A 26,706-nucleotide genomic window follows, 5' to 3' on the forward strand; every position below is an offset into this window, starting at 1 on the left:
AGTCTAATTCGAGAATAAAATAAAAATATTTCGAGAATAAAGTCGAAATGAGAATAAAGTTTAAATATTTCGAGAATAAAGTTTAAATATTTCGAGAATAAAGTTTAAATATTTCGAGAATAAAGTTTAAATATTTCGAGAATAAAGGAAAGTAATATTTTGAGAATAAAGTTTAAATATTTCAAGAATAAAGGAAAGTAATTTATTTGAGAATAAAGTTTCAATATTTTGAGAATAAAGTAAAGTATCATTTCGAGAATAAAGTTTCAATATTTCGAGAATAAAGTTTCAATATTTTGAGAATAATGTAAAGTATCATTTCGAGAATAAAGTAGAAATAATTTCGAGAATAAAGTAGAAATTTTTTGAGGATGAAGTAAAGTAATATTTCGAGAATAAAGTAGAAATATTTCGAGAATGAAGTAAAGTAATATTTCGAGAATAAAGTTTAAATATTTCGAGAATAAAGTCGAAATATTTCAAAAAATAAAGTTCATATAATTGAGTTTTTTTACGTTGAGCTTCAGGGCTTCCGTAGATGTGTGACCCACACAAGATAAATATTTCCATCACAGAAAGTTAGCCTCTGTTGACGCTGGTAAACGAGAGCACACACTGTCCATGAAGGCACACTGAGCCGGGACACACACAGGCTCTTCTGTTGACAGTGTAAAGGTGTGCACCCTACCGAGGGCCACAGCAGACACAGACCCTACAGTCCGTCTGGAGGCGTAGATGAAAAGAGCACAGAAACTAGAAGCTGATGTAGAATAAGTGTATGTGTGTGGAAAATGTCTTAGCCAGCATTTTTTTAGTGTCCTGCCACCGCCAGCATTTTTGATAATTTTCACAAAAATGTCATGACCCCCGGGTATTTTGTTGTATGGATATCTGAACATGCATTATATCAAAAGAAAGAACAGAGCCTCCGGTTTTAAACAAAAAAACTTGCTTTATTCTAACTTCATGCAGTCTTTTTTATATAAACTGCCTAATTGAGTTTATGTATCTTATGCTTAATGTTATGTATGTCTATTATGCAACTGCCAACTTGAATGTGGGTAAGTTTAATGAAAAAAACTATTTGCGCGATGAAGTAGATCGAGTCCTTTATATTTATGTTTAATGTTGATGATTGTGTTATTTTACATATCGATCTGCTTATGCTATTGCTTGTTTCTGCTTCTTCTTCGCCTGTGTTTTGATCAGGAGATTCTGTACAGAAGACTCAGAAGACAGATTTCCGTCAAACATTGTCTCATAAATTATGGAAATTTCCATCGATGGCGGGTTCAGAGTTCATAAAGGGGCTAAAAAAAATGTTTTGTAAAATATATATCCAGTCATGAAACTAGATTGCGCAGACTGATAGGCCTTTCATGTAATCACATCATTAGCGCAGGGCACAAGCTGATTGGCCTCTGCTGATCCTGCAGCCAATATGATTGCTTGCTCAACATTTAAATAGTCTGGGTAATGCTTTGCTTTAAGCTAGTCCTGCTATGAGAGAGTTAATCTGAACTCCTCCACCTCCCCCAGCTCCACCTGCCTAGTCCTGCTATGAGAGAGTTAATCTGAACCCCTCCACCTCCCCCAGCTCCACCTGCCTAGTCCTGCTATGAGAGAGTTAATCTGAACCCCTCCACCTCCCCCAGCTCCACCTGCCTAGTCCTGCTATGAGAGAGTTAATCTGAACCCCTCCACCTCCCCCAGCTCCACCTGCCTAGTCCTGCTATGAGAGAGTTAATCTGAACCCCTCCACCTCCCCCTCCCCCAGCTCCACCTGCCTAGTCCTGCTATGATTTCTATATGTATTTATGCGGCAGCAGCGTATAGCAGATCTAGTCCACCAAGACCAAATACATGAACATTGGCATATTCAATAACATGCTAAAACTATTCAGAGAGTTGTCATGATTGATATGGGTTTAGGATTGGCTAACAATATACATTTATATGTATCCATTTTGCAGACGCTTTTCTCCAAAGCGACTTTCAAATGTGGAATACACCTAGCAGCCATTTTGTGATTATTGTCGCAGGATGCAGAAGTGAGCTTTCAGCATTTTCAGCTGTTTCTTGAGTATTGTCAGGGATTCGGCTGTCCGGATAGGGTTAGGATTAACAAAAGTCCTTCCGTAATATAAAAACAAACATGTGTATACATATAATTGCATAATAGATGAAATAATGCCTTATTAAAAAAATGCTACCCAGGTTTTTATAAGGGTTAGTTGTAGGGGTTGTGTTGGGTTACGGTAACAGAAGTGATGTATGGTAGACTGTGTGCTAATACTGGGTTCATTCTGCTGACGAGTCATTAACCCGTATAGGCAGTTCTCCTGCATCGCTGCTCGTTATTTTTACATTTTACTGCTGGAAATGAAACCTTTGCATTTTATATGCTGCAGAGGCTCATTCACCCCACACACACACACGCGCGCGCAGAGTCACACACACACACACACACACACACACACACACGCGCGCGCGCAGAGTCACACACACACACACACACGCACGCACACAGTCACACACACACACACACACACACATACTGGTACGGGTGCTTTATAAGGACTTTTTCCCCTAAAAAGATCCATCCTGGTTTATGGGGACCCACCTTTCCCTTTGTCATAGAGATTAATAAGAAATATTAAACTGCTCCTTATGGCATGGGGTAAAAATCTGACTGCTCAGAATTTAATTCTAATGAAACAGTCTGGTAATATGAAGACCTGACAAACTAAAGCACTGTAAGGACAGGGCAGGAGTGGGCGTTTCCTGATTCAATTATGATTTATGAGGACTACCCTGGTTTATCTGGACATCACTCACATACACATCTGACCATTAATTATGAGGACTAACCTGGTATAACCTGGACTAACTTTACCCATGAGAGTGCCACATCACTTAAGTTTGTTTCAATACCAGCATATAGAAAAACAAAACAAGAAATTATCAGCAATTGTTCACCCTGGCTTAAACTTTAAGAGAGATTTCAGAAAACTAACCTGAGTTTGTAATGTGAGATTTAGCAGGTGTGAAGTGAGTGAAGAGCAAAGAGAGAAGAGGGAAAGTGAAATACGGAAATATTGTAGCTTTAAAAATTAAGAAAATAAAAAACCAAAAGGAGAGTTTACTATTTAACCATCACTGACAAATGCATTCACCCACAAGTATTTTTCATAATTCAACCTTGAATGTCAGTCTTAATTTATTCATTAGATTTTAAGAAGTTTTGTCTAAAGATAGTTTTGAATAAAGCTAAATATTTCCAATTGATTGGGTTTGGGTTTTGTTAATGTGAAAAGAGAAGATTGTTCAAGACTTGGTATTAGTATCTTAATGAACATTGCTGACCATTTGGGTTTAACTGGGCATCAGTAACCATATGAATCATGCATACACACAACCCTAACTAACCCTTGATTATGAGGACATTTTGGGTTTAACTGGACCTCTCACACACACACACTCTCAAACACACACAACCCTGACTAACCCTTGATTATGAGGACATTTTGGGTTTAACTGGACCTCTCACACACACACTCTCAAACACACACAACCCTGACTAACCCTTGATTATGAGGACATTTTGGGTTTAACTGGACCTCTCACACACACACTCTCAAACACCTGACTAACCCTTGATTATGAGGACATTTTGGGTTTAACTGGACCTCTCACACACACACTCTCAAACACCTGACTAACCCTTGATTATGAGGACATTCTGGGTTTAACTGGACCTCTCACTCAAACACTCTCAAACACACACAACCCTGACTAACCCTTGATTATGAGGACATTTTGGGTTTAACAGGACCTCACTCACACACACTCTTAAACACACAAACACCTGACTAACCCTTGATTATGAGGACATTTTGGGTTTAACTGGACCTCTCACACACACACTCTCAAACACCTGACTAACCCTTGATTATGAGGACATTCTGGGTTTAACTGGACCTCTCACTCAAACACTCTCAAACACACACAACCCTGACTAACCCTTGATTATGAGGACATTTTGGGTTTAACAGGACCTCACTCACACACACTCTTAAACACACAAACACCTGACTAACCCTTGATTATGAGGACATTTTGGGTTTAACTGGACCTCACTCACACACAAACACCTGACTAACCCTTGATTATGAGGACATTTTGGGTTTAACTGGACCTCACTCACACACACTCTCAAACACACAAACACCTAACTAACCCTAGATTATGAGGACATTTTGGGTTTAACTGGACCTCACTCACACACTCTCAAACACACACAAACACCTGACTAACCCTTGATTATGAGGACAAACTGGGTTTAAATGGACATCACAATTAACTCCACACATAGCAGAATCAACTATTCTACATTAAAGAGTGAATTCACAATTGATTGTGCCCCTTTTTGTTGCCACTAAACCTGTAAAAGTAATACGCACACCTAAGGAAATAGTGCTACAATGTGCTGTTGCTATATCAACCAACATATACACGTGGTGCAAAATGAACCTGGTTGGAGAAAATTCAGTGATCAAAGATCAGCAAGTTTTACACTTCATAGAAGACTAGTTAAAGGACAATTAGATGAAGAAATGCAAATAGACAGCCAATAAAAACTAACAAAATTAAACTGAAAGGGCAATTTTTATTTTGCAAATGGTAAAAAAAAGGCTCAACAACAGATCTAATAAGGCCATTATTAGAGATGCACCGATTGATCGGCTTGGGACCGGAATTGGCCGATTTTCACGTGATCGGCCGGTCAGTCTGACATATGCGATTTTATACCGGTCAAACATTGCGCAAAATCAGCACACGGAACGCACATGTAGAAAACCTCATGAATTACGTCAGTTTCACACCGCAAGCGTGAGAGGCGCGTATTTTTTTCGGCGTGCATGTTAATCAATGAGTGCATCACACCGGGAGCAGAAGCAGAGCGTGAGCGTCAAGCAGGAGCGTCGCGTGAGCAGCAGTGAAGCGCAGAGTCTATTTTTGCTGCGCTGCTCACACTCAATTAAAGTGAAACCACACTTTTTTTGATGGGCAAAATAAATATGATTTCACACAAAAAGTGCCAAAAATGCACTGAATTTGCATGTCTAGTGTGTTTTAACAAGAACTGGAATAGGCTATGTCAGAAAAGAAAATGAAGAACACTCAACAATATTTATAGAAAATTCACCCATTTAAACTTGTTTTTATTATTCAGTTTGGGTAGAAGTATATGGTGTTTTATAAAAAAATAAAATAATAAATGTGTGTGCTGTAAAGTGGTTAAAAATGAAATCGGAATCGGCTAAAATCGGTATCGGCAGGTCAACCTCGGAAAAATCGGAATCGGCCTAGAAAACTGTAATCGGTGCATCTCTAACCATTATGGGACTAAAGTGCATGAGGGAGTGTGCCTCAAAATGACCTCAGCAACACACTGGAAATAAAACCAAATTAAATTGCCTTCCAGTAAATGCATGTATTTGTACATTTCTTTCAAAACAGTGTTTTAATAAAAGTAAATAAAAGGATGTCTTGAACACTCTTCTGGCCCAAAAACACTTTAGAGAACAAAACCCACAGACATTAAAGGTTGTATCAGCGATTTCAGGCCCAAACATAAATGATCACATTCATCTAATTTTTCCTAACAATCCGCTAGCTGGCCGCCCCATAAGTATGCCGTCCAAAAACCGCATCTCTGTAGGCAGCCTAGGCTCTGAGATCTGCACACAAAAACAATGGGTTTCACCAACCACCAAAACCAAAATAAACAGTGTTCAAACCAATCACAGACAGTTCCAACCAATCACCGCAAAATCTCAAACCACAACACCCCCACCTTTTGTGTGCAGATCTCAGAGCCTAGGCTGCCTACAGAGACGCGTTTTTTGGACGGCATACTTATGGGGCGGGCAGCTAGCGGATCGTTAGGAAAAATTAGATGAATGTGATCATTTATATTTGGGCCTGAAATCGCTGATACAACCTTTAATGGAAGGCAACACTGATCTCTCGAAGAAATCTAAGAAGATTTCTTTTTTAACATCAAACCTCGGTTCCTCACGAAATCCCTTATATTTTGGGCCGTTCTTTCTCTCAGAACAGGGTCCTCTGCAGTCTTGCACTGCTCACACTCTGCCTTTGTTGCAAGGTGTCCCTTTGAAATATGGACTCTGAAATGTTTCATGACAGCATTCACTTCATTTGGGCTCCATGGCCTTTTCACAATTCTCCTCAATTTGGTCTCTGTAAAACAAACAATATACATACACATGTATACCTATACACCTATATGTATATACATGGAATAACTTTAATATACCCAAATGTTTAAATACCTCTGGAGTTCTCAGTTTCATCCCGATTCATTTGGCTTTTTCCTGAGGGGTAAAAAGCAACAATTAAAATGTATTCCAGCCCTACAATCCAAACAGTTTCGGACCATGTGAAATATCAGCAGATAAGCACACAGGGAAAACTAGTCTCTGGTCCTGTGTAACACGAAAAGGACCACATTTACACTGAATTACTGTGGAAGCAAAAAATAAAACATGAACCCAAAATCAACATGTATCCTTTTTCTCAAATAAATATCTAAAATATATGCGCACACATACCTGTGGAGCTGTCAGCCTCACCCAGGCCCATTTTTTGGGGAAAAAAAGCAACACACTATTCCTCTTCTCTACACGGCAAACAGGTATATAATATATATATATATATATATAATTATTATTATTATGTAAATATGAGGGCTCTGAACCAGTTCAAAGAATGAAAACAAAAACTGGGGAAAAACCAGAAACGATTACTTGAAATGACAAGTTTTTTTTTCTTCTTTTTTCTGTTTAATGTTTTAATTTGTCAGTCAACCTCAACCAATCATGAATTTAAATAGTATGGCCTATGCTGACGCTGACACATAGTGAGTGAAATGCAAATGCTCAGCGGTCAAGTCAAGATAAGGTAGTCGCCATGTCAATATGCTGGCATTAGCTTTTGGATCTCTGAGGAAGTTTTTGGAGAAGTTTATCTGAGGAAATGTCACCATGGCAGGTAATATCCAGGTGTTTTGAAACCAGCTAAAATTGCAGGTTAACTGCTGCCATTGAAGAAATTAGTTAAATTATAAATAAAATGATGTATGGCCAGACACTTCATGTGTCAATCAAGCTCAAATAGATTTACGATGTTTAGGACCAGCGAATGTTAGATTTGTGTTTTGGGTGCTTAGTTTGTTTTTTGTTTAAAACATTTGGCCAAAATCTTGTGTTATTAAAGTGCGATGCACAGTCTGGTGTTGGTTGTCTAGTCATAGCCAATGCAGACTAAAGCCAGAAGTATACCTCTTTTTTTTTTTTACCACAGCCTTGCAAAGTATACTTCTTTTGACTCGTACACAGGCGTTCAACACATTATTTTCAAATTAATTTTTATATCATTATTATTATTTTAAATTACTATTGTCCCAGTTTCAGTAAGGAACTCTTGTAATAAAGTAGCAGTGGTTGGGACATATTTTAAGTATCAACCCCACTTAAAAAGATGCAATCTAATCCGGTTTACATGAAATAAGCTTCAGAGCAGGTTTAAGTTACGGACCACTATAGCAACACTATGACAGCAAGTCCAGGATGAGCACTGAAGAACCACACAATCCAAGATCATGCCAAATCATCCACAATCAAATCCCACTAACTGAGTGGCGTACGAAGAACGGACCCCAGTTCCTTACTACCCTTGAATTGAAAACAAGACAGTCTCCAAAGCGTGCGCGTAACTGTATGAGGTTTTGTCGTCAGTTTGAGGATGCACTCGAGTTTCTGGTATTAGTTATTAACCAGTATGGTTTCTAATCAAGCCGTTCTCTGAACAATAATGTTTCACAAGGAACGCATGAACAGAAATGTAAGGTTGGATTTTCATTTATTTTTAAAGCCCTGGTAAATATATAAATATACATTAAAACATACCGTTGGAACTTTCTGTCTCGTCCTGGGTCAACTTCATCCCTTCTTTGCTTCCTACATTTAGAAAATGAAACCATACTTAAACTTGACAACCCAAATACTTTGTTTCTGATAATCAGAAACCTGATGTAGTGAATACACTACACCACTGATGCTCACTGGAATTAAATTCATTACATACCGCTTACTCCAGAGACAGGCTCAGACTCTTCATTGTCGTCATCGCTTACTTCTTCCTCATCTAAATCCAGATCAATTTCATCTATAGAAAAACATATTTGACAAACATCCCCACACACCTGCATTAGTGCACATATACAATTCCTAAACTTCCTTTATCTAAAGAAATGAGAGGTACTCTAAAAAAAACTCATTCACCTCAAAAACATCTTTTCTGAGTAACCTAATTAGCTTCAAAGTTTTTCTCTACATGTAATTTAGAATTGTCCTGTTACTGTACCGTAACTATTATTATTATCATATAAAATAAGGCACATACCTTCGATCTCAATTTCATCAAGAGACTTTCCTTGGAAATTGACAAGAGTTCCTTTCTCCATTGCCAAGAGCAGCTTTGAAATTTTTGCAATTTCTATAGTTGCATCTGGCAACCGATAATAGTCTCTATGGACCCGAATGTCGTGGCCCAAAAAGTTGGCTAGTTGATCAAGCTCATTATCCTTAAGATTAAGAACCTGGGACATTGTTGCCACCTGCTTACGGAGCTGTGTAGACCGGAGATATTCTGGGTGCTGTGCACCACACTGACTTGCAAAAAGCCTGATGCAGTCCTGTCCTCTGAAGAAGCTGTTGGGCGAGCACTTCGGTCTTCCAAATAGGAAGGGGTTGTCCCGGTCTACTTCACATGCATCTCTCTTGTCCACAAGAAGTTTTATTGCACTGGCAAGTTCAGGGTTTAACAAAATTGCAACTTTTCTCCCTTTCTTGCCCATTATTTCCACTCTGCTGAAATGCTTGGCCATTTTTTGCTCAAATGGAGAGAGACTGACGGCGATATCATCATGGAGCTCAGTCTGGTCTCTTTTCCTGAAACACTCAAGCGTCATTTTTGAAACCTCTCCTGCACGACGTCTATTAAAGATTATAACTTGCGCAAGTGTCACTTTGGCGAGTTCTGCATATGTTTGTGAAGACTCATGATATTTTAGGCTTTCAAAAGCATCAGCTGATTTTTTCTCTAGGTGCTGGTGGAGAAGCTGCACATCATGTGTGAATGGTATAGTTGATGGTTTGTTGAACTTTGATTTGTTCAAAGTAGCAAGAGCAGCATGGGAGACATGTTCTGCCCATTCACTTGAGCACAGTCGTTTAAATCGCTCTGCTGCTTTTGTCATACCATCATCCTCTGCTGCGATAGCCCTGCAGAGAATGATGTCACCGATCTTGTTGAGCGAGTGTCCTAACTTCAGCGCAAGGCTTGGTGTCTTATATGAGTGGCTCTTTTCATCGTAGCCAGCAACATCTTTCACAGCCTCAATGACTTTGTAAAAATTGTATGGCTTCACAGCATCTTCAAAACTAAATATGAAGTATTTTTTTCTCAAGGTTAGCAAGAGTCTGCCCATTTCCCGAACCTTCTGTCTGATGTATTCGGATTTTGTTGGATCGCTTCCATGCTTGTTGTAAAGACACTGACTCAACTGCAATATGAGGAAGTCATTTCGAACCACAGATGAAATGTCATCAATCTTCATGTTTCCCAAAATCTTCCACACCTCTGGAGATATTGCCTGGGAGAATGTTGACTCTGCAATATCAGCCAAAACTAAGACTTTGGCCTTACCAGTTGCTTCAGACTCTGAAAACATCTTTGAAGGGCATCTCCGTGTATGACGCCACAGCTCCTTGCGAACAAACATGCCTTTACAGTATACACAGTGCACATATGTTTTGGCACTCAGTTCAATGTCTGATCGTCCTGGCCGCCTTCTAACTTTCAGTGGTCCACTTTTACTTTCCATAACTTCTTGATTATGTTCATAGTTGCCTCTGTTTCGTAATTTCTCAAGTAACCTTTTTCTGTCCTGGGAGTGTTTAGGGAGCAAGAATGCAGCAGCAATTTCTGTCTCACTGTCTTGATGCTTTTTAAAGTGGCGGGCTATTTTAGACTGTGGTTTCTTGCAGACATAACAGTAGTTTTTGTGGGTGGAAATAGTGTTTTTGGGGTTTGGCACATTGTCAGTCTCTGACCGTTCACAAGAAGACACTGCTGGTGTTTTCTTAAAACTCTGAAGCATCTCAGTATTGTGTGTAGTAGTATCATGATCATCACAAGTGAGGTCTTGAGCATAACTGGATCGGACCATTTCTTGCTCAGTGGAAGAACAGGGAATGGGTTGTGGTGGCACACTCTTTGCTCTCATAGAAGACTCTGAAAAAGCTGGTGAGGACTTATATGGTGGATTGCATATATTGATAGATACACTATCATCACTATCGCTATTTTGTCTAGAGTCCGGGATAAAGTCATCAGAGGAAGATTCTTCAGTGTGTTTATCAGCGTGAGGAGAATACTCTTCATCAGAGCCAGATTCTTCAAAGCTGGAAAATTCAACATCTTGCTAAAAAAAAAAAAAAAAATATATATATATATATAGAACAATAATAAAAATAATAATAAAAAAATAGTGTACCCTGCTTATAGTCCAGCACAGTTTTGATGTAACAAACTTGAAAATGTTTATGTAAAAGAAGGTGATGTAAAAGAAATTAACATACCAGTGTCATATTATTCAGGAAGCAGGTTTTGTGCCATGATCTTGAACATACTGAAAGAATATAAAAATAAGCATGTTTCTTTTAGTTTTTTACCAGATTACTGCTCATTTTAAAATGCCGAAAACAATAGATATGCCTTTGAAATAATAATGATTTGAATAAAACTGCACAAAAAACATTTAATAAAAGCCCATTTTGTTTTCAATACAAAAATGAAAACACATACAAACATATATGAGTGATGCAGATACTGACATTTGCATGTAAGGCCAAGCCATTTTCGACTTGACACAGGTCCACTGCAATCTTCACAAGAATCCAAACTGGAGATAACAGCACTGTGAACTTCATGGTGGCACTATAAAAACAATTATTTATTAAATCAACATATATTGAACATAGCACAACTTTCATTCCAGAGTGTGGTGTGAATGGGCCTTAACTGTTTACGTCTCTGTGACTGAAAGTCACAAAGCATATCCAGATTGAAAAGTGTGCATATTAGGTCTACAGCTTATCCACAAAAAAGAAGCAGCCGACACATACCCAAAGCAACATCTTTTCCTCAAACCCTATCCCTGACATGACTGTCCTCGTAGTGGAGAACTGTCCTTACATTTCAGGTCAGTGTCATGCCCATCCCCCAACGCACGAGTTATGAAAATGAATGAACCGAGCAAGGTACATTTTACTCGAATTTGAGACGTCACAACAGCGTCTTTAAGACGACAGTCCACGTCAACCAGTCTAGTATGATGCCCAACCATCCTACACTTAACATTGCCTGTGTCAAAGAGAAGAAAACAATGAAGGAACATACGCTCACTTACTTTCTGTTTCACTGATGAGGAAGGATTCACAATGCATTCAGTCACAGCCACTGATGTCTCGTCACACAATTCCTGTAATTATGAGAAAGACAGGTACAACACTGAGGCAAGGATGTTTGCCAATTGGTCACCGCAACTAATTCTAGTATCAACCAAAGTCTAAATATCTAGTGTCCCTTTCATGGCTCCGTCGTGCACAAAGCAGACATATAAAACATGTAAGGAGGAAGCTGATACATGTGGATCTTGTCTATAAGGTCAAATAAATCAAATACACATTACATAATAAACATACCATTTCCTTTCCAGTCAAAGCTGAATCTCCTCTCTTTGCAACCATCTTTGATGTGGTCATCTGAAATCAGACAGAGCATTGTATGCTGTCGTCATAAAATGGTTTCATTCTGATGCATAACATTTAAAGGGACACTCCACCGGTTGAAACATGAATGTGTATTGAAAGTGGGTCATATATGTAGTAGAATAGTAGCATACATTTCTAATTTGGGTCCTTCTTGGCCGATAAAAGGCAGAAAATGACTTTTTAGTTTTAGTGCTTTTGGATTGTAGACAACAATCCCCATAGGGCATTGCAATGCTCAGCAGGCCACTCCCACTACTCCGCCCATCAATGTACACTAGAGTTGAGCTGCACTTTACGCTACCGCCTGGAAATCATTTCACACAATTTCTAGTGAAGTTACTTTGCGAACTAATTATTGAATTACTCCTCGTTTTTGTTTCGAAATGTTGTGCACTTGCTTGCATAGTACCGGCATGTTCAGCCAGCACAAGGAAAATACACGGAGTAAGTTTTCATAGATTGGGCGCTCTGTTCAGAAGTTGACCACGTCATGTTATTTTTGTAGCTCTGAACAATCTGATTATCCTGGCAGCTAGGACATCCCCCAAGATTTGTCTCAAAACAGAAAACATTTAATCACTGGATAGTTTTTTTCGCCTATTTAAAGTGTGGTTTATGTCAGCTGAATGTGCGGAACGCTTTTCATAGAAGGTGTTTTAGCACAATTCACACCGAGCGGTAAAAAAAATATCTGAATGCTCCACAAGAAACTATGGTCTTCCGACCTTTTACCATCGTGTCGATTTATTTTGATTAATATGTGCCAGGGAAAGAGCAAGACAGCGCTTAGGAGACGGTAAAGCCTTGTTTTTCGCCTGGCTCCGCAGACAGACACACAGAGACAGAGAGAGAGAGAGAGAGAGACCGGGGCGCGCGCTCTCTCTCTCTCTCTCTCTCTCTCTCTCTGCTCATTCTTCAGTTAAACATGCACCCTGTCACACGCGCAGCAGTTCGTTTACATTCGGCTACTCACAGATCAGACTATGGCGGGACAAATACCCTCCACCTATCTACCAATCACGGAGTCAGTAGTGTTGCGGCATCCGGGTTGCCAGCTCTCTAAGTTATGGGACCACAAAGACAAATGAAAAAATAAAACGGAAATTGAATCACTCAAACATTTATTGAAATCACACACAAATAAATAAAAGCCAAGCAAATTTCCTCTGGAAAACAGTTTGTTCATGTCTTTGGAGTCCTGGAGCACAGGAATAAACATTATAACTTGAACAGAACCAAAACTATTTACATTTTTCCAAAAGAACTGAAATTCACTGATGCCAAGCCTCAAAACAGTTCCTATCAGGAATCACACAGAGGGCCACATCACAGGCTTTGCATTTCCAGGGGGTGGCCTGTTTGACCTGCTTTGTCTGCTTGCAGTTCACACATTGCCTTCTACCATAGGAGGCCTTCTTGCTTGCTTCAGTTTGATCTGATGTTGGCACAGGTACATGGTTACTTTGTTGCCTGAACTGTGTTGCCAGAGAAGGCCAGGTGAATTGTGGAGCAGACAGAGACTTCCCGAGTGTCCATTCACTTTACAAAAACCAGAGGGACGTCACGGATCCACCTGATGGTGCCCCTAGGATCCTTTTTGTTCATGGCATTTGTGGTTGTGCGGGGGCATCCTCGTCTGTTGTCCCTGTAGGTGCCACATGCTCCAAAGTTCATGCTGTAGAGATCCATGAATAGCTTTGGACTTGTGTAGAAGTTGTCTACATACACATTGTAGCCACTCCCTAGGAATGATTTGTTCATGAGGGACATAACCGAGTCGTATGCCAGTCCTACACCAGAAGCAAACACAGACTTCCCCTTGTACACAGCAAAGTCTAAAGTGCACCCAATGCTGCTGTCTGCCAGCACAAACAGTTTAAAGCCCCACTTAGTTGGCTTCGCCTTCATATACTGGGTCATGCCAGTGTGAGCCTTTGTTGGCACCATCCTCTCGTCCACTGAAAGGTTCTGCCGTGCCATCACTGAGTGGGGAAACTGTTGGCTGAAAATGGTGTTTGTCCTCCAATAGTCCCGGATATTTGTCAGTCTCACCAGTGCAAAAAAGAAAGTCAGTCCTAAATATTTGAAAAATTCTTCAACAGTGAAGTTTTTCCAGGAATATTTTTTGCCATTGGCAATGTTTTTTGCAGCGTTTGTTTTTGTTTTATTACACAAAGTGGTTGCTGCACTGTCACTGACAAAAAGTTTGAAAAGGTCCAATGGTGTGTATATGGATGTGGGGCTGAGCTGATGTCCTGGCTTTCTTGTTGGGACGAACCTTTTGGGCACTGGAGGGATGTCTGGCTGACTCTCACTGTTCCATGATTGAGTTGGGGCTGCTGGCTGTGGGGATCTAGATCTCGACCTTGTGGATTCAGGACTCTGTCGACCCCTCAAGCTGCCGGATCTGGATCTGGATCTGGATCTGGATCTTGACCGCGCTCTCCCTCCCGTCCATGACCTATTCCTGGCAGCTGCTGGGATGCTGCAGCAGAAGTGGAAGGGCCCTCCTCAGCGGAAGAATGGGAGCTTTCCTGTCTGGCTCGGGTCGGTGGGCTGGTGTCTTCATTATCATGACTGTAAAACAAATAAAGCAAAATATTAGATCATACATATCAGATAAATTAGTGTTTTTGTATTTGATTTCTCACATAAGATAACAATGGCTGAGATTGCTACTGTACCCCCAATCCACCACAGCTATAATATGAGCACTCTCTCCCCAGCCAAAAGGTGTGACCAACCCCCCACTACAACATCCTTGAGACATTCTCTCCACAGCTAAAAGGTGTGACCAACCCCCCACTATCCTTTGTTTGTATCTCTAGGTAAACTCAGACAAAAATGGCTGAGAGACAAAGTGTAATCCACAACTCTTACTACTCTGTAACAAACATAGAAAAATGAAATACTACTTTTACAGAACTTATTTTTACATATTTAGAAAATTTATATTTTATCATATTAGTTTTTTTATTTTTATACTTTTACAGTAAATAAATAAATAAATAAATAAATAAATGGAACTTACTCTTCAGCAGGGTCTAGACCATCCTGGTAATCTAGTTCCTCATCAGTCAAAAAGCTCTCTTCTCCAGAAAATCCATCATCCTCCATATGGCTTCAAAAAAGGCCAGCACTTGATTTAGATCCATGTTTCTCAATCCGTTAGAACATTTTTCTACCTACCTTATGTTTGAGGCAATATGCTATGATTTACTACGGGCATTTATTAAAACTTAAATGTGTATTTTAAGAATACGTTTTATAACGTGCTCTGAGCATTCAACACATCAAGTTGGATTCAGCCTCGCCACCCCCCCCCCCCCCCCCCCGGAATGGTGTAGGCGCAGGCGTAGGCTAACGTTGATTTAAAAACAAACACCTCTCGTTAAGACACATACAGCAATAGCATATCTCAACATATCCTACAATCTTCACGTGTTGAAATGAAGCGTACAATTGACTCCTTTTTTAAGAAGGGAAGTTCAAGTGTAACAGAACCATCACTTGATGTCGAAACGGAGCGAGTAAGTCGAGCGAGTGAGAATGATGATGCTGCGAAGGATTCGTCAGGAAAAGCACACGCGGGAAAAACAATACGGACATATGAATTTGGACATCAGTGGCTCGAAGAATACCAGTGGTTAAGGTACCAAGACGGAGCAATGCACTGTGTATACTGTAAATTCTGTGGGCCTTCAATTGCAGGACTGTCCAAATTTGTAACTGCGTCAAAACAATTCAAACACGAATCATTGAAGCTTCACAATGACAGTATGAAGCACGCGAAGTGTAGAGATACATAACCCGTGACGCAGCAGCACTCCCCACTGCATTTCGGCGTCAAGATTTAGCAAACCGAGCAAGTGAGGAATCTGAATTGATAGTTAAGTTCAATGTAGCTTATAATATAGCCAAAGAGGAAATGCCTTTCACCAAATTTAAATCGCAAATTATTCTTTTGAAGAAGAGCGGGGTGGCCGTTAATCCAACATACGCTAACCACAAATCATGTGCTGAATTTATTGGAGTAATCTCAGACACTCTCAAACAAAAGACCTGTGCTGCTGAAAATCTATTATATTATTTTATGGATTATATTTATTTTATTTTTCCTTAAAGGGTTAGTTCACCCAAAAATGAAAATAATGTCATTAATGACTCCCCCTCATGTCGTTCTAAGCCCGTAAGACCTCCGTTCATCTTCGGAACACAGTTTAAGATATTGTAGATTTAGTCCGAGAGCATTGTGTCCCTCCATTGAAGCTGTATATACGGTATACTGTCCATGTCCAGAAAGGTAATAAAAACATCATCAAAGTAGTCCATGTGACATCAGTGGGTTAGTTAGAAGTTTTTGAAGCATCGAAAATACTTTTTGGTCCAAAAATAACACAAAATAAGACTTTATTCAGCATTGTATTCTCTCCCGGGTCTGTTGTCAATCCTTCACAGTGACGCTGCTGGCGTAAGACGCTGATGACGTGTTATCTGGTGCGCCCGAGCTTCATTTATAGACTGAGGGAAACGCACGCTGTAAAAGTGTCTCATCCGCGACATGCACATTTACGCACCATTAAAAAAATGATATCCACGCAAACAATGTAGAATAGCTTGAATATAGCGTGCGTCTCCCTCAGACTGTAAACGAAGCTCGGGCGCACCAGATAACACGTCATCAGCGTCTTACGTCAGCAGCGTCACTGCGGAGTCCTGAACGCAGATTCACAACAGACCCGGGAGAGAATACAATGCTGAATAAAGTCTTATTTTGTGTTATTTTTGGACCAAAAAGTATTTTCGATGCTTCAAAAAATTCTAACTAACCCAGGAGTTCAGGAGTCTGTCCATCTGTGCCAATCATAGCACGTTGAAATCCAAAAGAAATTCATTTTGCACATTGTGTACTGTATTTTCTATTGCAGTAAATCTATCCCAACCAATGTTAAAGAAAACAAGAAGGCATGTGGTTTAAAATATGGCAAGTAAAATAAAAAGCACATCTTTATGCAATACAGTTTCATTATTGTTCATTATTATCCAGAGCGGATTACTATAAATAATTTGTGCGACCAAATCATGTTTTGCGCCAGTAACTGAAAAAGTTAGTAGCGCAAGTGCCACCAGTGGAAAAGGTTAGTGTAGTTCCCTGGGCTTAAAGATTTGTTTTAGACAAATATGCTTGCACTCTGTCACCAACTAGATATATTTAAATTAATGTAGGCCACTTTTCACTGGTAACAAAAATACATTTGGCATTATCAGGACCCACAAATATTCCCCCACTGCATTTTATATATATAGTAGTTTAATGTGGTATTGACACTAAAACTCTGTAAACTTGATTGTTCCCCCTCACACAGTAATTTTTTATTTTGGGTGTACTATACACAATATGGGCCCTATCTTGCACCCAGCGCAATTGACTTTGAACACTGACGCATGTATCATTCCTATTTTGCACCCGCGCACAGCGGACTTTTCCCTCCACAGACGCACGTCGGTAAATTAGGGAATGAACTTGCGCTCGCGGGGGGGGTTCAACGAAAAGAGGAGGCGTGTTCCGGCGCAAAAGTTCCCTGGTGTTATTTTCCAGTTTTAGAAAGCAATTGCGCCACTGCAATCATTGTTGTATCCGTGAAGATGTGAAAAAGATCTATCTAGATTTAAAAAAAATTAAAAAATAAAATAAAATAAAAAAATCTAGATTAGGCTACACATTTACCCAAATTATATGCCTGTTTAACCGAAGCTAATTTGGGTGCGTTTCTCCCATCATCCCCAATGTCACTTCTCTGTGTTTTACGGCCCTGACGAGAACGTCGGTCTCCTGGCTGTGAAATGCTCCTGGCGTGCGCCGGCAAATCCGCCATTATAATAGCAATCCGCCATGGAACAAGCGCGCCGGCTCTTAAAGGGAATGTGAGAGGACGCTCTGATTGGTTTATTTCACGTTACGCCCAAACCACACCTATGAATAATGAAGCTACTTCAGACCAACCCCTTTTAGATTTGCGTCGGGCGCAAGAGTCGTTTATCCCGCCGGGAAAATAGCAACAGCGCCGGGATCCGTCCACAAAGTTACTTGCGCTTTGCGCTTTGACACTTGCATTTCAGATCGTTAAAATATGGCTCTATATATTGTTGCATTTTTGTATTGCGATACATTGCTTAATTGACAGCCAATCGGAATCAATTCTGCTATAACATGCTTCAGTATATAAGCGGCAGTCAAAGATGCGATCATAATAAACAGAACGTTACCGTCTGCTGGTTGGACCCTATCACAGTTATGGTTAGTGTGAATGGGCCTTAACTGTTTACGTCTCTGTGACTGAAAGTCACAAAGCATATCCAGATTGAAAAGTGTGCATATTAGGTCTACAGTAGGGGTGTGCGATATTACGATTTTTGATCGTGGACGATTAAAATGTCTCCACGATCTGCTTTTGAAGAAATATCGTAGTATCGTGCATTTTATCAGTTTGCATTTCTGGCGCCTCCGTCTCAACATACTGTACAGCGCGACGTATATCCATGTGAAATGCAGAGGAACGGGACACTGTAGTTCATAAAAATTAATTATTTGCATGAGCTTTAAAGCCTTGCCGGTTAAACATGTCATTCGCTGCTGATGCGCTGTTCTAACGGGCGCTTTTCTGAGCGCAAGCACATGCACTAAAAGCCTGTCTAACAGCGTCTGATTACTGGGCTAAGTTATCTTTCGAGTCTTATTGCGCTATACTGTCAAATACACACAATGTTTACATAAACAAAGTTGGTTATGTCTAAAGTGAAAGAACAATAGAAAAAAATTAAGAAAAAATCTGCTCGTCAAATGCGTGTAGACTCGTTTCGCGCAGATCTTAAAGTGACAGTAGACTAATAGTAAACATGCTGCCGCTTGTCCTTAAAGAGACAGTTACCCAAAAATAAAAATGATGTCATTATTTACTCACTCACTCTAATGTTGTTCCAAACCTGTATTAATTTCTTTCTTGTGCTGAACACAAAAGAAGATATTTTGAGGAGTGTGGCTAACCGGGCGGTTGCTGGTCCCCATTGACTACCATAGTAAGAAAAAACTATTATGGAAGTCTCTGGGGTACATCAACTGTTTGGTTACCCACATTCCTCCAAATAACTTTTATTTTCAACAGAAGAGGGAGACTTAGTCGGGTTTAAAACGGCTTGAGAGAATTTACATTTTTGGGAGAACTATCCCTGTTAATAAAACAACAAAATACAAAGAACATCTCACTCACTCTTGACTGAGAACTTTAATAGTAGCTTTAATAAGAATCAATGTACAATTTATATAGTGAAGTCGATGTTGTGTTTTATTTTCATATTTGTTCATTTAATTACTTTCTTCAATGCTGTTAAATACACCTGCAGCTGAAACAATAAAGCACTGTTTATTTAATTTGTATATTAAGTTGTGTGCATCTTTGTTCTTAATTTTTAATAACAAAGAAAATGACAAAGATTTTTTATCTTCGCCACTTTGGCCTAAATGTCTGCCATTCTTTTTTATTTTATATTTTGTTACCTAAGGCTTTGTTTTTAAAATAGGGACATTAGTTTGGCTGTGATGCTCAGTCACTTGCAAAATAGTAAAACCAACATGAAAAGGAATCGTGATAAAATCGTGAATCGTGATTTTCCTGAAAAAAATCGTGATATGATATTTTTGCCATATCGCCCACCCGTAGTCTACAGCTTATCCACAAAAAAGAAGCAGCCGACACATACCCAAAGCAACATCTTTTCCTCAAACCCTATCCCTGACATGACTGTCCTCGTAGTGGAGAACTGTCCTTACATTTCAGGTCAGTGTCATGCCCATCCCCCAACGCACGAGTTATGAAAATGAATGAACCGAGCAAGGTACATTTTACTCGAATTTGAGACGTCACAACAGCGTCTTTAAGACGACAGTCCACGTCAACCAGTCTAGTATGATGCCCAACCATCCTACACTTAACATTGCCTGTGTCAAAGAGAAGAAAACAATGAAGGAACATACGCTCACTTACTTTCTGTTTCACTGATGAGGAAGGATTCACAATGCATTCAGTCACAGCCACTGATGTCTCGTCACACAATTCCTGTAATTATGAGAAAGACAGGTACAACACTGAGGCAAGGATGTTTGCCAATTGGTCACCGCAACTAATTCTAGTATCAACCAAAGTCTAAATATCTAGTGTCCCTTTCATGGCTCCGTCGTGCACAAAGCAGACATGCAGAATTTTTTTAAATAATCTGCATCATATAAAAAACTAACATTCATGAAATACAGAACATGGTTGACTTTCAGTGATAAAGTCTTTAAGAGACTCACCCTTAAACGCCAAGGCCAAGAGGAATCCCCATAGTTGTATGTGACCTCCTCATCTGGAAAGATATTTCTTATACTAAACAGACACAGGTGTGGCCTTCCGTCAACAATGATTGTCTTGACTTTGCAATTTGGATTTTTGTCATCATCATTCACCAGTCGTCCAAGTGAATGTCCACCGTCCTCTTTTGTTGCATCGATGCTGTGATAAAAATAGTGCAGTAAGAAACTTAAAACAGACACACACTGAAACATACGGTTCTAACTGAACATTTGGGTTAGGCTAACCTTGGCCTATTTAACTTCCTATTTGACTTCCTAAGAATTTAATAGGTCAGATGATCCACTTAAGGTAAAAAAATAATACCCCAGTTGAAAAATAACCATGTTATTGATTATCACTAACTAATAAGTTCCTTATGTTATGAGAACCCTAGCAAATCTGCTATTGTAATAGTGCTGCACGATTAATCTTATCGCAATCGTAATCGCGATGTCAAGCCTGTGCGATTATATGACGCAAAATGCTGCGATTTTATGTAAAATAAACAATGGGCTGGTACGCAATTAACGCAGCATCTGTTATTTTTTGTCATCCTTTGGCTAGTGTTACATGATAATGCTCTCATGCGATTGCTTAAAACCATTCATGCGAGACAAGTCAAAAGAGAGCGCGCTGAATGTCCGACTGGGACTCACAGAAAGACACGCGCCAGAATAGTTCTCTTTCGCGCTTGAACGAACAATAACACACACAATTATGCCAAAATGTCGTTTGTCGAATATCTTCATAACATAAGAGCAGTCTTATGATGGACGTATAGAGTTGTAAGAGGATGAGGCGCATGTGAGATCCGCGTCTCTGTCAGCAGCGGCTGCTCTTAAAGGGCCAGCAGCCAAAGCTTTCTGTCAGTAAAGTTAATCAAAGAACAAAGGGGACAGAGAAAATGACTCACTGCTCTTGACTAAAGAACTTATGTAGCTTTAATAAGGATTAGTCTATTTATTATGTTTGATAACTTTATTAAATGTCTGTATACCTGTTAGACAGGAAGGGCACAGGTAAATATGACATTTATTATGGGTTTATGTGAGGATTATTTGAAGTTCACTTAAATTAAAAGCTGTTATATTTTTTGAAGTCTAATTAATGTTTTTTTATTTTATTATAGCTTTCAATTGTAATGATAGAATCACTGTAATGTTGGATGGCTATAATTAATGTTTTAAATGGGGGTGGATTCATTTATATCCAGACATCAATGGCTTAGATGTAGGGATGCAAACGATTAATCGACGATCGATTAATTGTCGATAATACATTAATCGATCAAACTTATCGATCATCGATTAAGCAGGTTCATGCGCATGCGCGTGCGCTGCTCAACCGCGAAACACAAGCGATCGCGCCGGAGTTATGTTTGGGACTATTTTACACCATCATGACTATAAGTATTCGTGTGCATTCGCAGCCTTTTGTTTTGTGCAAATGTAAGTTGTAATAGTTTATTATGTGTACGCCTATCTATATCTGATTTATCTCATATTGGATGCATTTGGTTAAGAATTGTTGAAGCGTGATCTTTAGCGCGCGCAGCTCAAACGGCACTGCACGCCTAATAATGTCTATTGGGACTGTCATATTACATAACATTATAAAGAGAACAATAGTGTAATAAAACATTGTGAAGTATTTGGGTTTAGTTACCGTGTCGCGTTGTTCCAGGAAGAGCGCGTCCACAACATGAGTCACTCTGAATGGCACGTAACTCAAGTTCACTTGTGCATTCACGTCATTTTGTGCAGATATAATTTGTAATATGTTTATTTTGTATATATCTGACTAATCTATAGGTTGCGCTTCTTTGAGTTAAATAACGCGCTAGCAAAGTGCTCAACGGTTATTCATTCAGCGCGCGCCGCTCAAGCAGCATTAATACACGACTAATAATAACGATGATTAATTTGGGACTGTCATATTACATAACATCAGAACACTATTTTATTAAATCGTTGTGAATTCATTGGGTTTAGTTGCCGTTTTCAGTGCGTTTCAGTGCACGTCTAACGTAACACACTGCAAGCACGCATCTGAGGCGGCGTTGGTGACACGTTGTATTATTAGTAGGGCTGCACGATATGAGGAAAAGCTGCGATGTGCGATAACATTGTTTAATATTGCGATGACGATATGACTTGCGATAAATGTGATTGTTAACTATACTGTTCCCATGTCTTAGTGCTTTAATAGGTTCTTTGCGTGATAGGTCAAACGTTTATTACCTGCCTGGTTCAGAATACACGATTTTAGCGCGATTTTGGCACGATCCGTTTGACGTATGGGTGTCGTGGAGAATCGTAATAACGACAACGGGCGTCAGGATGCAAGATTTGATCGTTTCATAGTGGGCGACAACCTATGTCGCGTCTGCGATGCTTCACGACAGAAAGACTAGCATGTTTAATTCTTTAACGGTCCTCCACGACGGGTTGAATTTGTGAGCGAGGCGAGACGTGAGTGAGTGCAACAGTGAGTGTGTGTGTGCGCGCGCCAGTGAGCGTGTGAGCGTATGTGTGTGTGTGTATGTGCGTGTGTGCATGCGTGCGTGAGTGAGTGAGCGAGTGAGTGAGCGAGGGACAGTGAGTGTGTGTGTTTGTGTGTCTGTGCGTGCGAGTGAGTGAATGTTTGCGAGTGAATGTGTGTGTGTGACGGCACGCGATGACTGGTCGGAAAGCAACGTGTTGTCTGACATGTTTCTTGTCCACGACAAGATTTTAGGAGTCAAAAACGTGTAAATTAGTGCTAATCTGAACCAGGCATTATTCATCGTGTCAGGCTGTCTGTTGCGATGTGTTCATCGCGGGAGTTCATATCGCGATGACGATGAAAATTCGATGTATCGTTCAGCCCTAATTATTAGTCGTTATATTTGCTTATTAAATAATTAATTTAATTTAATTATCATTCACATCGAAACATTTAACAATCCTACTAGCCCTTTATTTGGATTAAAAGCCATTCTCATTCAGTTGGTGAGTAACATAGCGTTTTTAACAAACCCTGTCATGCTGTTGGCCATATGCACTGCAGCAGACGCATAATTGATCGTTAATTTAAATTACGATCGATCATGGGAATTTGTGAAAATTGACATCCCTTCAGTTCTATATTTGAAGTTTCCAGGTCTAGTAATCTTACTGTTAACTTTCTCAGACCAAGCATCAATAAGTGCTGCTCCTATGTTTCAAGTTTTTCAAGTAGTTTACCAGATAGATTATTATATGTAGACTTGGGCTAATATTTTAGGCTAAGCCTACCCATATAGATTTTTATTTAACATTTGGGCTATTTTATGTTGCTTAATGTTTGCAACAGGTGAGCCAGTGCACAATTATTTTTTATGTATTTAAATTTTCTGTGCATCATTTATTTTGTTAAACTACATAAATGCCATTCTATACAACTGTTACAAAAAAACATAATTTGAGCAATATTACATGCATTTTTGTTCAGTATATAACCAATATTTAGCTTTTTATGTTAAAGACACTGTTGATACCGTGAGAAATGTACATTCTCAGGAAAATAGCCGCTTATCAGTTAATCGTTAATCAATCGATAAGGTCAATCAATTAATGATTAATGAATTAATCGATAATTTGCATCCCTACTTAGATGTTATCAATCATTTAGTTGTTGCTAGTTTGAGTTGAGAAATACACATTTCAGAATTATCACTAATCTGTGTGTGCATTTTGCTTTAGATCCAAGCAAGTTGACTCATGAAACCATTTGTTTATTATATCTCAATCGCATATTCCAATTGCAATATTGACCTCAATCGCAATATGACATTTTCCCCAAATCGTGCAGCCCTATATTGTAATAATAATAATCATCATAATCATAACTGTTTTTATTAGAATGACATGCAACTAGTTTGCTCTGAATATGAACCAAAAATAAATAAATAAACCAAAAAAGAAACAGCCAGCTTACCAATAACGTGTTCCATTCCATGTGAAGTCAAACAAGTAGTTGCCTTGAACATCTTTAACATGTTTACTTTGAGAGAGAATCCCACGGTATTCAACAACAAAGGTGGATGGTTCAATGTGCTCAAGTGCAAACACACCTCTCCCTAAAAGAGCAAAATAATATATAATAATACAAATAAAACATGAATCCAAGTGCACCTATATGTTACACAGCTAACCAACCTATCCTTTTAAAGAGTTAAATCCTGTAAAAAAAATCCTGTGTAATGTAATATGAGGTGCAGGAAATAAAAAAATAAATAAAAAAATAAAGCATTGGTTTTCACTGTGATATAGCCTACTAGTTGAATTTGGTTACACTATTCTCTGTATACATAGTTTTAAGTATTTATAAAAAAAAATAAAAAAAATTAGTTTAAAGTTTTTTTTCCATCTCTTAACCTTTATGAAAATGAGCGGCTTACCCAAGGGTAAAATGTGTGAATGTGAAAGATCATGTCCAGACTGCCAGCAATAGGCCTACTTTTCATTCTTACAAGTGCATGCCTACTTTATGATTTGATTTGCCTGCAGTCTGAACATAGTCAGATTGCCTTGTGGTGCACAATTTACCTTTGAATGTGTTGATTTGTCGTCCCTCAAGGAAGGCTTTGTCTTTGCCCGACAATATGTGTTCTTTTGCATCCTGCTCAGGTTTTATTCTCTTCTTTCTTAACATGTTGACTGAAAACATTCCAGACAACATAAATAGTATGTATTTATAAATATAAATATATATATATATATATATATATATATATATATATATATATATATATATATATATATATGCTTTATATACAGTACATTATTGTCAGACTGTAGTCTATATCAATAAATACAACATTTTACACATAAATAGTTGATAAGTGAGGTTTTGAGACTTGTTACTTTTCTCACAAAATCTCCGATTTCAAATTCAGTCCATTTTAATACCATTTTATCACTCTTTAATGTGGCGCCTCAGATCAAACGAAGCTAAACTCGTTACTTAGAAAAATTAACTATAGAGAGAAAGTTTTAGAAAATGTTACATGTTACACCTGATTTACATTAAAATAATAAATGTAAAATCGAATTGGAAATAGAATCGAAAGCATGTGAATTAAAATTGAATGGAATCATAAAATGTCTGCTAATATCCAGCCCTAAAAATAACTAAATATTTTTTCAAGTCATTCTAATGACAGTAACATTACATTAATGCAAGTATACTTTTACATTAGTTTCGTTTCTCTTTATTTAATAGATTTCTGTATCTTACTGTATTAAACTGTAAATTCATCCACTCAACTTTACCAGTCATCATGATGACATAACAACATAGATTTGATTTATTTCAAAATGTAAATTAATTCTCTCAAGCATCCATGGAGAAGTATCTTTCATCAACTAATACTAATACTTGTATGTGTCTATGAACAACAAGAGAATTTCGTTTAAGTACCAAACAAAACAAAAAACGTGAATAGCATGTTCAAGTTGTTTGGAGACGCCATTTTAACTGCTTATGGACTTATATTAGCCCGATTAATGGCCACGTTTAAAGTAATGTAACGTTAACTAACGTTATTCAAAACGGTCTGACTCATGACACTTAACGTTAACTCCATAAAGGTAGAATATATAAATAAACGCACTTACCTTCCTCGTGATAAAGTGAAAATCTCCCACGCCACTAACGTTATAGCTCGTCAACTTCGCTCGAATTCTGCTAATTAATCTTTCCTGAAGATGATTAATCTTCTGATTAATCACACCGTCACACCACACGTCTGCAGAGGCGCAGGCGCGCTGACTTTGACGGATGTGAAATGCAGCCAATCACTGACGAGGATTCCAGCAGCCAATCACTGACGAGGATTCCAGCGTTCCACCAATGAATCGCGCTTGGGCGTGGTCTGGGTGTATTAGCGTCGAATTTCACATAGACAATCACTGACGAGGATTCCAGCGTTCCACCAATGAATCGCGCTTGGGCGTGGTCTGGGTGTATGAAATGTGTATGATACTGCAGTAGCGTCGACTTTCACATAGAGGGAGATTATACACTCTGAGCATACACTGGCACACACTGAAAAACGGGTACAACGGATTTATAAGGACATATTGAGAAAAAGCGGGAGGTGGTTAGGCGCAGCCTGATAAGCCTTTCTACACTGCTCGACTTATGAGGACATTAGTGCTGTCCTCGTAGTTACGGTATGTCCTCATAGAGTCGGTATGTATCCATGGTTTTTGTCCTCGTAATCCGGTCGCACCAACGCACACACACACACACACACACACACACACACACACACACACACACACACACACACACACACACACACACACACACACACACACACACACACACACACACTAGACTTCTCTTCTCCTTATGCCCAATGTGTA

General features: G+C 39.0%; 2 protein-coding genes across 2 annotated transcripts in view; one reads left to right on the forward strand and one right to left on the reverse strand.

The window, feature by feature from the left end:
- rargb (retinoic acid receptor, gamma b) overlaps positions 1-26,706 on the forward strand; it is a 99,709-nt gene that overhangs the window by 11,278 nt on the left and 61,725 nt on the right. The window lies entirely within an intron of this gene.
- Positions 4,651-26,096, reverse strand: LOC306990718 (uncharacterized protein). Its single transcript, XM_079597922.1, has 14 exons — positions 25,954-26,096; positions 24,883-24,993; positions 24,272-24,413; positions 20,275-20,473; positions 19,967-20,038; positions 11,856-11,915; positions 11,561-11,632; positions 10,986-11,088; positions 10,731-10,780; positions 8,491-10,573; positions 8,173-8,253; positions 7,995-8,045; positions 6,360-6,401; positions 4,651-6,267 (listed from the first exon to the last, which is right to left on the reverse strand). Exons 2-14 carry the CDS (start codon positions 24,986-24,988, stop codon positions 6,044-6,046), a joined length of 3,285 nt encoding a protein of 1,094 aa, XP_079454048.1. The 5' UTR covers positions 24,989-24,993; positions 25,954-26,096; the 3' UTR covers positions 4,651-6,043.

This window comes from Phoxinus phoxinus (genome assembly GCF_949152265.1).
Source record: "Phoxinus phoxinus genome assembly, chromosome: 22".
NCBI classification, from domain to species: Eukaryota; Metazoa; Chordata; class Actinopteri; order Cypriniformes; family Leuciscidae; genus Phoxinus; species Phoxinus phoxinus.